At 47.3% G+C, this 14840-nt stretch overlaps 1 protein-coding gene across 3 annotated transcripts in view; it reads left to right on the forward strand.

Annotated features, from left to right (window-relative positions):
* LOC120383191 (voltage-dependent T-type calcium channel subunit alpha-1G-like) overlaps nt 1-14840 on the forward strand; it is a 275720-nt gene that overhangs the window by 130981 nt on the left and 129899 nt on the right. For all 3 annotated transcript variants that reach the window (XM_039500955.1, XM_039500956.1, XM_039500954.1), the window contains 2 exons: nt 17-150; nt 14654-14751. In XM_039500955.1, coding sequence (XP_039356889.1) covers nt 17-150; nt 14654-14751 — 232 coding nt within the window. The remainder of the gene's footprint in view (nt 1-16; nt 151-14653; nt 14752-14840) is intronic.

Consider the following 14840-nt stretch of genomic DNA (forward strand, 5'->3'; position numbering starts at 1 on the left):
CTGCTTTGTTTTCTAGAGCTTTGATGACTTCATCTTTGCCTTCTTCGCTGTGGAGATGATAGTCAAGATGATTGCACTAGGGATTTTCGGGAAGAAGTGCTACCTGGGAGATACATGGAATCGCCTGGATTTTTTCATTGTCATAGCCGGGTAAGTCAGGAGAACTCCAGGGCGAGGGAGGTGTGTGGTTCTAGGTGTAGCCCTCAATGATGGTTGGCAGCACGGTTTTACTAGTACAGCCCTGAGGAAGTGAGCGGACCCTGCTAACTCTAACCATGTTCCCGCATGATTGTAGTTCTCAACTTCTCTTCCCAGCGGGGCAAGCACCCTACCCTGGCGGTAGAAGAGGAGACCACTGGGAAATTTATTTTCTGCAGTGGATAGTACAAGATGCTATGTTTTCTGCCTGTATTTCCACATGCCTGCTATCCCCTAGCCTGCTCGGAAGGATTGCAACCTTCCCTGGCAGCACTGCGTTTACAGACAACAGCAACAAAAAGAGAGGGGGCAGCGGGGAATGTTACAAAAACTGTTTTCCTTTGTTCTCCGCCAGCCTGTATGCTTTCCATACTGTAAGATCTTTCGCTCGGCAGCTCCAGGCAGTCTCAGCTGGCACTCAGCTAAACTATTTTTCTGGCTCCAGAAATATTGGTAGTTTGTGTCATGCAGATTGCCCAAATGGATGAGGTTTCAGCAGCTCGTTTCAAACGAGGAGCGGGTTCCAAGTGAAATATTTCAGTGAAATGTGCGTGATTGCCCTTTGTTGTTGTTGTTGAGGGAAAGCGACCAAATTTAGTCTTTCATGAGTGTTTGCCTTTCACAGGCACCTGGTTTAAATTAAATGCTCTTCTAGCACCCGAGAATCTCCTGGCTGTGGCTGGAAATCCACAAGAAAAATTCCTGGCCCACAGCCAAAGAGTTGAGTTGCCTTGACACATTAAGGGCTGAGAGGCCCTTGCTTCACCTCCCTACTCGTGCAGAGAGCCCAAGGACCTCTGGGAATCGGGCTATTTTTTCCTTGTGTATATAACTGGAATTTCCTGGAATGAATTGGTGGATCCTAGAAATAAACCACAACTGCGTCATTTCCCAGGTTGGGCAGTCAGCAGCAAGCTTGTGGGCTACCGGGAGGTGGTTGCGTGTTTGTTCAGTTGCCTTATGGCGTATGGTGCATCTCTGCAGGCTCAGCCTGCTGACAGCACAAGCCTGCACATGTGAGGGCAGGATCCTGGCAACAGCAAGGGGACGCTCAGTGGAAATGAGAAGGTGGCAAACCCAAAGCTGACAAAAGGAAATGCTTTTTTTGTGTGTAATTAGACTGTGGAACTCTCTGCCACATGATGCAGTGGAAGCCAAAAACTTTGTGGGATTCCAGCAGGGATTGGATACTGTTATGAGAACAAAGACTACCCAGTGTTACTATACTTAATGCAAGCAAACATTTTGGAAGAGACATTAACCCTCATGCATCAGGGTTTTAACTAGTCTCTACTAGAGATCAGGTGATTGCTTGCACTTTCCTCTGAAGCACCCAATGCTGGCCACTGTCGCTGGCCACAGAGACAGGATTCTAGACCAGACTGACCATGGTGCTGATCCACTCTGACAATTTCTATGTTAAAAAAAAAAGGGGGGGGAGGGGAAGCAGGCGTGTGGCTGGATTATAACTCATTCCCCCACTTGAGTTGGGTTTACAGTCTAATTAGGCCCTTGTGAGTAAAGATTCTCAGCACAAAACTGCCCTAATACCATGCTAGCCACCAGCAAAGGCGCTGGAGCCCTGCCCTGTTATAAAGGGGAGGGGGCTGCTGGCAGAAAGTTCCCTGTAAGGTTTGCTTTCCTCTGGAACAGTCTCCCCCCGACCCAGCATCTTAAATGCCCAAATTTGTTGCCCATCCAGGCAGACTGCCAGGCCTCTGTCTGAGCAGCCCTTGGCAGAGGGCCGAGGCAGCTGCAAGAGGGATTTCTGGCTGGTGGGAAGGCACAGGGAGAGTTTTAGTCACCTAGCTAATGGTGGAATGAGGTGTGCTAGGTGCTTTGTAACCCTTGTGTTACTGTTTTTTCAAATGTATGTTGGGGTGCCCGGAGCTTTGGAGGGGGCCTGCTTTGGTGGGGAGCGTCTTGTAGGCTGGAATGGAAAGAACTAGCTGGCTGGCTGCATGTTTGTCACGGAAGAGATGGTGCAAAGAGTTCAGCTGTACACGCGCCATCCTGGAGAGTCCACTGGCGTCGGTGTAACCACAAGTGCAAAGCTCAAGGGCTAGAGGAGGCCCTGGGGACCCTGAGGAAGGAGTGTGGTGGGGAGCATAGTTTTACTCACAGGTTTCCTGAGCCAGTTTGTTTTGATTCATTTCAAAGCTTCCCCAGGAAAAGCATGGTCTTTGTCAAAATCACGAGCCAGCTTGTGCTCTTGTTTACACCCGTAGGACCATTAGGGAGGTGTAAAGTTACTTAGGAAAATCATAGGAGAAAAGTGTGGTGGGTGTTTGCCTACAAACTGTGCACCCATCTAGTCTGCGCTAAAGTATCTTCTTCATGTTACCGTGTCCTGTTTTTCGCATAGGCCCTACAAGATTAAGGCTTGAAGTCAATGGGAGTCTTGCCATTAACTTGAATAGACTTTGGATCAGGCCCGTTGGCGACTTTTGTTGTTGGGGTTTTTTTTGTTTGGGGTGGGGGGGGTTGTTTTTGTTTTTTGTTGTTGTTGTGTTGGGGTTTTTTACTGGGGTTGTTTGTTTGGGGGTGGTGTTGTAGTTGGGGGAATAGGGGGTTAGGGATAGTATGGTGTAATTGCAAATAAAACTGGAGATGCAGAATTTTGAAGACCCTCTCCACCGGACAATAATTGTAATGGTTAAATTCTGAGATTACACTGTCTGACAGTGTCTTCTTTAAGGGTCCAGCTGAACTGAACCAACAGAGCAGGGAATTAAGGACGATGAGGCAGCCTTCATGTGCCACTCTGAGATCCTTGCAATATCCCTAAGAGGAGAAGATTGTGTGACCCTCCGTGCTGCACAACCCAGGCTGGAATAGCCAGATGGTACTGATGTGTCATGGATGAAATGGCTGCCATTTAACTCTCCTCTTCATTTGATCTCAGGCTTTAAGTTTGTAATGACATTCTGTATTCCTACTTTTAGTGATAGAAGAGTCCTTTTTAAAAGGGAAATAAAGGGGCCAACCAAAGAAACATCCTGCCTGGGAATGTGATGTAATGAGCACAGGTCTGTTAAGGTTCTGCCATTGCCTGAGGGTGGAATCTGTTCAGTAAAAATGTTTTGGGCACAGTGCAGTTGAGTGGCTAATGCACTGGACTAGGAGTCTGGAGTCCTGGATTCCATTCCCAGCTTGGCTACTACCCTGCTGGGTGACTATGCCAAGGCACTACACCTTTCTCTGTTTCTTTGGACTGTAAGCTCTTTGGGGCTTGGAACTGCCTCTTAGGTGTTTCTACAGGGTCCCATTGTGTTAGGCACTTATATAATCCTAATAATAGTGAGGTAGTGGTTCCAGTTTTTTAAAAACTGAGTACACAAATCACCTGCCCAACTCTTGCGTTTGGGCTCTCAGATTGCATTGGGATACCCAAATGCCCCTTTCCCTTGAGTGCAGCCATAAGAAAACCCTATTTCTTTCTCCTTCTCCTAGGCACACACATAGGTGCCCTAAACGCTCCCGCTTTGTACGGTTCCCAGAACATTCTCTCTCACACACACATCTGTTCGAGAGGATCTGCAGCCTCACAGTTTGACCTCCTGCCAGGTCAGCTTTGCCTCTTGCTGAATGATTTCTCTTTTCTGTAAGTTCATGAACTGTTCCCATCTGGGCCCTGTCAAAACCAATTGGGCTGACAAAGGATCGAACTAACTTTTTAAATACAAAGCAGAATATCTTCTTCCAAGGAGGTTGGGCTTCTTCTCTGTTTATTACTCGCAGTCGTTCCCCTCCACTTCTTGAGTACTTATTCTTTTCTATGGGATCTTGTCCTCCCACTCCTAAAAGTGTTTTTCTCTCCTCAATTCAGTATTACTCCCTACAACCATCCCTCACCTGGACTCTATAGAACACCTTGGGGGGTGTGGACAGCTGAAAGCAGTAGAGAGGTATGAGATTAGCACATGGCAGATGACAATGCAGGGGCTAGTACAACATTTTCTTAGGTATGTAATTGGGCCCATCATTGGATGAGGACTATATTATTAAATAAAATGCCTAAATTCAAAATGTCTCCTCTGAGTCAATATCTCAACTATACAGGGTCAGATTCCTGAACATAGCCAGGGATGGTTGTCTTTCCCACATGGGACAAATTAGTGAAATGAACACCCAGGCTGCAGCATTAACTGCAGAATATGGAAGCAATGAAAGACCTTCACTTTAAGCTTAGTTATCTTGCTGCTTTTGGCTTCCCTTGCGGCTGCTGACAGAGCAGCTGCTTTTGATGAACTCTGAACCTGAACCTCTGCCAAGCACTGCCATGCATGGCATGTGGAGGATTTCAGGATAGTGATGTCCTTAAAGCACATCGTGTGGTGCTTACAACCAGGAAGTGTTTATAAGAGCTGGCATTAGACCTGACCTGCAAAATTCCAGTCTAGGCCTGGTACGCCAGCCCCTTTGAAAACCGAACCCTGGTCCCCTAGCTGGCTGCTGTAGCACGTTCATTAACCTCTAATGTGCTCTATCCACTAGAGCAGGCAAAGGCCCACACCCTCCTAGTGCAAATACTGGACTTTGTTTCCTCCAGCATTTTGGTTGGCAGGTGGCTAGGTGACACGTGGAACCCATGAAATCCCCATGAAGCGCAGTCCAGTTGATGAAGATTCGGTTTGTTGGAAGCATTCTTTCTGCGTTTGCTGATCTTCCTTCAGGAGCTGAGGAAAGGGGGGTAAAAGGCGATGGCTGAAAATGGTGTACGTGGCCTTTCCCTAAGAAGGAGTAAGTTGTGAGAGAAATAGCTGAGGGTGAGAACTGGAGATGGGGGAGAGCTGAGCTGAGGTGTGGGTTTTTGTGCTGCTATGATGATCCAGACTAAATTATATAAATAATCTGATAGAGAAAAGAAATTTGACAGTGGATTTTGGTTGAAAGACTTTGACTCCTCCCTCCCCCACCTGTTTGCTGATGACTGTGTGTGCATAATCCTAGGCAAGTAACAACTTCCATCTCCTACAAATCTTTGTTGCAGAAATAGCTTCTGCACCAAGACCCACATTCTGAGGGCATGTCTACGCTTACCTCCAGAGCGATTGATCCAGCAGGGGTCGATTTATCGCATCTAGTGAAGACATGATAAATCGACCATTGAGCGCTCTCCCATCAATTCCGGTACTCCACCGGAGCGAGAAGTGTAGGCGGAGTCAACGGGGAGGCGTCAGCAGTCGACCTACCGCAGTGAAGAGTGAGCTACAGGCAATTTAACTGCTTTGTAGGCCAGTTTTCTCATCCTGTCCCTCCCCAGGCGCACGCACACACCTTATTGTCCTCGTGCACAATTTTTTGGTGTTCATGGTTTTGAACGAACTCTCTTCTCTCAAATCAGAATCTTTGTTGCAATCCCGTGTCACAAGAAATCCTCTCTGTCTCTCCACCAGCCCCCTTCCTCTCAGTCCACTTTTTTTCTGAATCCCTTGGGGGAAGCGGATCTAGTTTAACTTTCAGGCTTTATGATCTGAAAGGAAAACAGGGGCTAACGCCCTAAGGAGACCTAGCAGGCTTGTTCCTGACACGTGTTCTCAAAGGTAGCCATGTGCCAGCTGGGTATCTCCCCATTCCCTTCAATCAAAACCCTTGCACCCTTTCCCAAAGTGCCTGGCAAGAGTGAATGTAGTGGTGGGAGTTGGAGTTGGGGCTGGATGATAGCTTCGGAAGCTTAATTACAATGCCGGTAGCAACAAGGCAGGCTTCTGTAACCCACAGGTGAGCTGTATTACAAGTCCCACCCCGTGCCAATGCGTGGAGGATATGCCCTGTTATAGCCCCCAGTTACAGAGCCCCTGGGCTCTTCAGTTCAAACTGTAGCAGCTTGGGCTTTTAGCTCTGGAGGTCCCTGATTTCACTTCCACCATCCTGCCCTCCAATGATACTCAGTCCTCATCCGTAGGTATCTACTTCAATTCAGTCTCCAGGCTCTGCCGCTCTGCTGAGATGGCCAGCTGTGAGGGAGAAGGGATGCCAAGACAGTAACTGTTTGGGGCTTTCCCCTGACCCTTCCCCCGTTTTTTCAGGGCACAAAATGGGGGGGAGGAGGGGGAGAAAACAAAGAGGGAGAGAAAAATGGTGGGGAAACAAGAACCAAAGAAATTTCATGTTTTGGGCTCTCGTCAAAATTGCAGAAAAATGACAGTTTTCAGTGAACATTTTCATTTTAAGAGGGGGAATAGAGGGCCATTTATTTAAGAAATAGCTTTGAATGACAAAGTCTGACCAGATCCATTTGTTACCAACTCCAGCAGCCCACACACAATGGGCTCTCTGGATCCAATTCTTCCTGACGTAAGCCAGCCCAAGTTAAGTGATTTACAGCAGAGTGTTGCCTGGCTGTGACAATTATGTCTGGACCGGTGTCTCTCACTTAAATGTCTACAGCTTAACCGCCACCTGCCATGTTAAGTGAGACATACAGTCACATTCATGGTGTTAGCACATTTATTTTCACTACTTCCAGACTGTTCAGAAGACCCCACTCTCTCACCAAATGTATAGCTTTTAGACTGTGGTAGCTAGCACTGCTCAAGGGAACCCCTACAAAAAGAGTCCAGTACAAAGCACTAGCACAATGGAAGTTCTCCCGCCAACCAGCTGACCATCCGCTGTGCCACATTCTGCAGCCATCAGACATCCCTTGCTCTTATGGGCGTGTTCCTGACATGCTTAAAATCAGATTCAGAAGATCTCCGATCAGTGTCTTTTTCAGCTCTGCCATCTTCTGTCTCCCTTCCAAATATACCCAGCCTGCCCACTGCAGAGATAGCATCGTGATGGGGGAATGGAAGCAGAGCTGTAAATCTTACTGCCTGCTTTTTGCTCTTATCTCACCAGCAAGGCATTTGTGCACTGCAGGAAATGTTGTGCCCTGTGTGGTTTGGAGCGGGAGGTGGAAGGTTTGCTGGGGGAAACCAGCAAATTGTACCTGAGGACATGTGCATTTGTCGGCCAGCATCCATAGCTCAGAAAGGCCTCTACCTTGGGATAGGGCAGGCTCGGTTACAGGCTTCACACTCATCTGTGTGTTTCTTGTGCAGCCAAACATCTCTTGGAAACAAAGTCAAACTAGATGATCAGAAGTAGTCCAGGAAACTTGCGCACACGAGGCAGCTTTTACTGTCAGTTTCGCAGGGTTTTGCTTGATTCTAGTGTTGCCATTCCAGAGAAGTCTTTTTCTTGTGCTGTTTACTCAGGAATTTGCTGTCACCTCCTAGGCATTCAGAATACCACTGAACCAAGCTGTCAGCCAGGTTACCTATGAAAATCCTAGCATATGGCTGGTCTCCGTGCTGCTGGCTGGTTTCGCACCCGTTGTCTCCGGGCTCCCTATGACATTGGTCACTTCTGTGGCATGCCATTAAGTACTCGTTATCTATATTAAAGTGTCCGGAGCAATCCCATGAGCTCATGAAGAATAAATGATTTATTTGTGACAATGTAATGCAATTAGCGCTAATTGTAGAGTGTAACGTCTGCAACACATCTCTGTAATTACAGGAACGCTCCCTGGCAATCAGATCTGATAATGGGGCACTGCTCTGCCTTTTGAACCATGGCTTCAGCTGTAGGTTATGGGGGGGAGAGAGAAGTTTTGATGAATCACGTAATTATGTTCCATTATTCGAAAAGGGAGGATTCTGGGAGATGGCCACTCAAAGAGCGCTCGAAGGTTAACGGGAGTTGCAGGGCAGACTTTGTTTGCCATCTAAAGATGATTTGCTGTGACTTCTACCTCGAAGAGTGCATGATCCTCACGCACTGAGGCTGAATATTTACACCCAACACCACGCGGAATGGTTTACAGTTCAATGCTGTCTGAGAAGAGCTGGTGAATCAGGGCTGCAGGAGGAAGATGCAATCTGACTTGCTGGCTCTTAGTCTACTCTGGCTGACTTTGTGTCTTCTAAGCCGCAGCTTTCTCCTACCCTCCTTTCTCCTTGGCCATCCCATACTCTACACACCTCGCTGCGATGGTTCTTCTTGGATTCCGGGTCTCTTGCGGAGGAGATGGAGCTGTTCTCCAGACCGATCCCCAATTATAAATTAAACATGAGAGTCACAAACTGATAAGTCCCAGCGTGATTCTGAGGACTGGTTCCTCCGCTGGGGTCAGTCACCATAGCGCCATTGACATCAATGTTGTGCAGCAGCCGGGCTGGAGGGGAGAGGAACGCTCAATGAGGGAAAGTGGCCATTGGAAGCTCCCTCCCCTCACTCCCAATGAAATTTCAGCAGCAGTTTGTGCCCTTCCAGCCATTTCTGCTGCTTGCTTTCCATTATGAACCCCACTGACAGCTGAGCTGCTGCTGGGGTGCCTCCCTCTCTCCCCGTAATATGTTGAGTGAATTTTGTGCTGAAGCCAGACGCTGGATTAACAACCCTGGAAACTGAAGCCTTCTGCAGTGGACAGGGCTCCAGCACTGTCATCTTTCCTGACTCACCCCATGAATGGGCCAAGAGGATCACCCTGAGTGAGGGAGAGGATAGTTGAGTTTAAGGCCTATTCAGCCGTTCGTCTCCCTGCTGCGATTTCCATCTGGGGCAGTGGCTTCTGTGCTAGGAGCGCAAGTCCAGGCGGGAGTGCACCCAACTGATCGTGTCCATTTCTGGCGGCCTTCCCCCCATAATGGGTCTCAGGCACTTTGAGCCTGCATTTGAGCTAGTGTCCTAGAAGCAAAGGGCCCCTTTTCCTAGTCCCCTACTGTTTCAAGGGACAGCCAATGGGATGATCCCAGAGGAAGGTGCTACTCGCTCAGAATAACGATGGCAGAACCAGATCCTGAGAGAGGCTGAATTGATACCCTCGGATCAGACCCAGATTTTGAACCCCTGGAGGATTCTGAACTTTGCAGTTTGAGCCAGTCTCTAAACTGAATTCCTTTAAGGGTTAAAGAGCACCAGAGATCATAAGATCCCAAAGCCGTCTCTGCCCACACGCTCTCTTTCAGTGTCAGCTTTGTCACTGGTAGTCTGAAAGCCTTTGAAACAGCAGCAGTTCAGGCTCAAGTCATTCTCCACTTAGAGAAACCTGCTGTTCAAAAGAAACCCCTGGGTGGTTTCCCTTGCGGCCGCATTCGGATTCAAACCCTCCGGTGAACCGAATACAAAAAGTTATAGCGTTTTTTTTTTTCCCCCTTGAAAAAGCACCACTTTCTCTCAGCTCTTCGGCCTCAGCCCAAGTTGCTGCCGCTTCGACAGCCTCATTCATCTGGTGCCCCAGCTCAGATACGTGCTGGTATTGAATGTTGTGGATCCGGCAGACAGCCAAGGTCCTGAGATCTTTGCACCTCCGGTGCTATTATTTCCTATTCAGTTTAGTGTGATTAAAACAAATGTCTATTTCAATAAATAAATAACACTCAAGAGTGGAGCGCACCTGGTGAAGCATAGAGACATTTTCTGAGTGATAGTAGCCGACAGCAAAGCCTTCAAGGAGCGGGAGCAAATTTAATTGTATTTTTCCAAGCTATGACACTAGCTAAATAATCTTCCCGTCTTTTCCATCCCTCTTTCATTACTATTACCCACTTGTTGCCACAGTTTGTTGAGAAAGGGAGCCAAGGCACCCAGCTTTGGATGCCCTTTATTGTTTGACAAAGCTGGGCATATCTATTACGAATAGTGAAATGCAGCTGCAGAGCTTCATGGGCGTAACGGAGAGGCCCCAGAGTCCTGTGATTGAAGCAGGGGTCTAGGACTCAGGGCCCTGGCTTCAGTTCCCAGTTCTGCTACAGACTCCCTGTGTGACCACGGGCAAATTATCCAGTCACTGTGCCTTAGTTCTTGATCTGTAAAAGTCCTTCCCTATTACCCCCTATCTCCCAGCAGGATTGTGAGTGGTTGCTCGGTGCTCGGGTATTACGGTGAGGGGGGATGATGAGTACCTAGGCAGACAGAAGGCAGAGACGGGGCCTAACCAAGTCCCCCCTGATCTGAGACACCAGCAGAGTTTGAGGGAGTTCCTGTCTCTGTAATGGGTTGAATCAAACCGAGGGGGCCTCCAGCTCAAATGCCTCTCCCGACAGTCTCTCCAGTAACCATGTCCCAATCCCCTTAAGGTTTTATAGGTTAAAACCAACACTTGGAACGCAGCACAGAAACTTAGTGCAGAGCGCTGGTGTAATGTGTCGTCTGTAGAACGGGCAACTAGATAAGCCAGCAGCTGCATCGCCCACCTCGCTACCTTCAGTTTCCATGTAGCTATGTGGAATCATGGATGTTCTTAAACAGCAGGTACTTGGTAAAGGAAAATGCTACAACTAGAGGCACAAACAGGCTTCCACACAGCTCAAGCTCCAGCTCTTGTAGCCCTTCGTAATCCGAGGTCACATCCTGTTTGGAACTCTACACAGCCCACAGACCTCTGGTGGCTGAATGGCGTACTGCAGGTAAACATATTGCACATGTGGCCTCACGTGCAGCATTTTGCTGTAAGTGTATCTTGAGGTGACAAGGGCATGCGTAATGATGGCAAAACTTGCACCCCCCGGAAAGGTCGTGTTCTCCTTGTTGAGTGTAAATGGTTTGACCAGCACTGCTACCTGGACCATACTGCAACTGCATTCCATAAACTCAGCAGTGACAATCATCCTCCTAACAGAGGGGTCCAAAACTCTCCACTGTCACCCCAAGCCCCCAACTTGTTTGCTTGAACCCACAATCCCTGTCTTCAGAGATATGGCCTTGGAGCTATGGTGCTGCCATGGTGTAGACCAGAGGTCTCTTTCTATAAGTCTATAATACATAACTAAACTATTGTATGTAAAGTAAATAATGTTTTTAAAATGTTTAAGAAGCTTCATTTAAAATTAAATTAAAATGCAGAATCCCCTGGACTGGTGGCCAGGACCTGGTCACTGTGAGTGCCACTGAAAATCAGCTCACGTGCCACCTTCGGCACCTGTGCCATAGGTTGCCTACCCCTGGTGTAGACATAGTCCTTTCATCTGCAGAACCTAGTGCCAGGGGCATCTGCAGCAGCATTCTGTGACTTTAGTAGCTCCGTTATCAATAATTTGGGCATCTGGCCCTCCTCCATATTCACTTCTTTTCATCTGTCTCCTGGAGCAATAATGCATATGCACAAGTTATTCTCCAGTCAGCAGAAATCCAACTGCTGTGATGTGCCTTTACACACAATTTTAATATTTTAAAACCGTGTGCCTGACTTGTTTGGTCTCTTTCTGGTTCTATATTTGCTCTTTTGAAGTCATTTTCCTAGGTTTCTTCTTGCAAGCAGTAGAGACAGGGGGGTTAGGAAGGGTAGGGTGAGGAATGAAAGCCTAAGAAGAATGATGAGAAATGCTTCTGTCGCACACTTATTGGCATGTCTGTCCATTGTGTAAAGACTTGCTGGGTGAGAATAGACCACTTGGCCTAACAAACAGCAATTCTAAATGATCTGGAGAAATGGTCTGAAGTAAATAGGATGAAATTCAATAAGAACAAATGCAAAGTACTCCACTTAGGAAGGAACAATCAGTTGCACACATACAAAATGGGAAATGATTGCTTAGGAAGGAGTACAATGGAAAGGGATCTGGGGAGTCATAGTGGATCACAAGCGAAATATAAGTCAACAGTGTAACACTGCTGCAAAAAAAAGCAAACATCATTCTGAGAGGTATTAGCAGGAGTGTTGTAAGCAAGACACAAGAAGTAATTCTTCCGCTCTACTCCATGCTGATTAGGTCTCAACTGGAGCATTGTATCCAGTTCTGGGTGCCACATTTCAGGAAAGATGTGGACAAATTGGAGAAAGTCCAGAGAAGAGCAACAAAAATGAATAAAGGTCTATAAAATATGGCCTATGAAGGAAGATTGAAAAAACTGGAGACGAGAGGACCGAGAAGGGACATAACAGTTTTCAAGCACATAAAAGGTTGTTACAAGTAAGGAGAAAAATTGTTCTCGTTAACCTCTGAGGGAAGGACAAGAAACAACGGGTTTAAATTGCAGCAAGAGTGGTTTAGGTTGGACTAGGAAACACTTCCTAACTGTCAGGGTGGTTAAACACTGGAATAAATTACCTAGGGAGGTTGTGGAATCTCCATCATTGGAGATTTTAAAGAGCAAGTTAGATGGTCTAGATAATACTTAGTCCTGCCATGAGTGCAGGGGACTGGACCAGAGCTCTCGACGGGGCCGGCTTCAGACCCCAGCGCACCAAGCGCATGCTTGGGGCGGCATCCCAGCGGGAGGGTGGCAGGCGGCTCCGGCGGACCTCCCGCAGGCATGCCTGCGGAAGGTCCGCTGGGACCGCGATGCCGGTGGACCTCCCACAGGCATGCCTGCGGAAGGTCCACTGGGACCGCGGCTCCGGTGGAGCATCCGCAGGCATGCCTGCGGGAGCTCCACCGGAGCCGCGGGGCCAGCAGACCCTCCACAGGCATGCCTGCGGGAGCTCCACCAGTGCCGCGGGACCGGCGACCGCTAGAGCGCCCCCCGCAGCGCGCCGCCCTACTTGGGGCGGCGGAAATCCTAGAGCCGCCCCTGCCTCTCGAGGTCCCATTCAGTCCTATGATTCTATGAAACCCCCTTCCAGAGTTGATGTCTCCTCATTCAAATCTCTTGGAAACATTCTGCTTATGGACAGTTCTGCTACATGATCATGTGCATTTTTGCATTTGTCGTTACCCCTATTTTTTGCAGTAAAAGGACTCTATCGTATTAAAAGTGACTGTTTTTAAAACCACATTCCCTCAGTAACACCATAGTTATTAAAATCTGATCTAGTCATCAGTCTAGATGAGCCTAGGCCAAAATATGAAATCCAAAAATATATAAACATTGATGATGTGGTGAGTGAGACCTTGTTCTGAGTTTTACTGTTAGCCCCTGTGTCAATAATACATCAAGCAAAATCTGTATTTGTGGAATCTGGATTTATATGCCCTGATCCTGCAAAAACATATGCAGGTGGTTAAGAAGTTTTACCACAGACTTCAATGGAGCCAGGATTTCACCCAATGTGGATAATCCTGCTAAAAGCAATGGACGAAGTCTTTGCAGAATTGGGATCTAATTTTGACACCCAGCCTACCCCTTCTTTCACCATGAATGCTGTGTTTTTCCTATGAGCATTCCTCTGAAGTTGGATGATGAAAATAAACTTGTCAGTGTCACTTTCTGGCTCTCCTGCTTTATATTTGGGATGCAAACAATGAGTTTACAGCAAAATAAAAATCTGAATTAAACAACAACAAAAAGTTCCAACTGTGTCTTGATCTTAGGGTTTGTAAAAAAAAAAAAAAATTCAAAACATAAAATTTTAAGTGTGAACTGACCTGACAGTATCCCTTAAAAAAATGCTTTGCTTCCAGACTTCTGCTTTCTTCCCTACCGAACGAGACAGTCCTGTTAGTGACATTATAAACATTCCCACAACAATTAGCGAGTGGGAGCGTGGCATAGAGGAATGAGTCAGGAACCCCCAAGAGCTAGTAACAGTTCTGCCACCGCAGTCTTGGGAAAGTCACTTAACCTTTTTGTGCCTCAGTGTCTCCAGCTGTAAAACTGGGTTGCTGTGAGGCTAATGGGGCAAAGTTTGTATAGTACTTTGAACAGGTAAATGTTATTATAAAACTCTTAAGTATTTTGACTTGAGTATGTGTCTGTCTGTCCACCTGTATTTATTTCACTGCCCTCTGCGGGATAGACTTGGAATCGCTCAACTCTCAAGGTACATGTTCACTACCGGCCGGATCGGCGGGTAGCAATCGATTTCTCGGGGATCGATATATCGCGTCTCATCTAGACGCGATATATCGATCCCTGAACGCGCTCCTGTCGACTCCGGAACTCCACCAACGCGAACGGCGGTAGTGGAGTCGACATGGGGAGCCGCGGACGTCGATCCCGCGCCGTGAGGACAGTAAGTAATTCGATCTAAGGTACTTCAACTTCAGCTACGCTATTCACGTAGCTGAAGTTGTGTATCTTAGATTGATTTTCCACCCCCCCCCCAGTGTAGACCTGCCCTCATATAGAACAGTATAGGGGCTAGGGGGCCTACGCTGTTGCAGCGGGAGTGTCAGAGTTCTGTCCCGCCTGTTTTCAGCTGCTATGGCAGGCAGTACAATGACAACCATGAAATCCTAAGTGGCCACTGATTTCTTACAGCATTTACATTATTGTTACAACTAAACCTCTCTTTGAAAATTCCCCTCCAGGATAATCGAATAATTTGCAGGAAGCTACTCCCTTGGAACCTATACAAGAACAGTAACCAAAGAGAGAGAGGGAAGAACTGTGCAATGTTCTCTCTCATTGACTTTATTATTAATTATTATGCAAATAAGCATAATTAATTCTTCCAGAAACCTTTCCCGATGGGGAAGACAGAATAGAAAGTGTCTCTGTTGACACTCTGCATATAATGTTTGATAATCTAACATTTCTCCTGCAGATCTTTCATGTGCTCCCATGTTTGTGTTTTCTGTAGCATGCTGGAATACTCCCTGGACTTGCAGAATGTCAGTTTCTCAGCTGTTCGGACTGTCCGAGTACTTCGGCCACTCAGAGCCATTAACAGAGTTCCCAGTAAGTTGATTCCCTATTGTCCTCCTTTTTCAGTTGGTTCCAGCTCATTATTCCAGACACTGTGGAGCTGCAGGAGCAACTGGGATGCT

Source organism: Mauremys reevesii, linkage group 15 (assembly GCF_016161935.1).
Source record: "Mauremys reevesii isolate NIE-2019 linkage group 15, ASM1616193v1, whole genome shotgun sequence".
NCBI lineage: Eukaryota > Metazoa > Chordata > Testudines > Geoemydidae > Mauremys > Mauremys reevesii.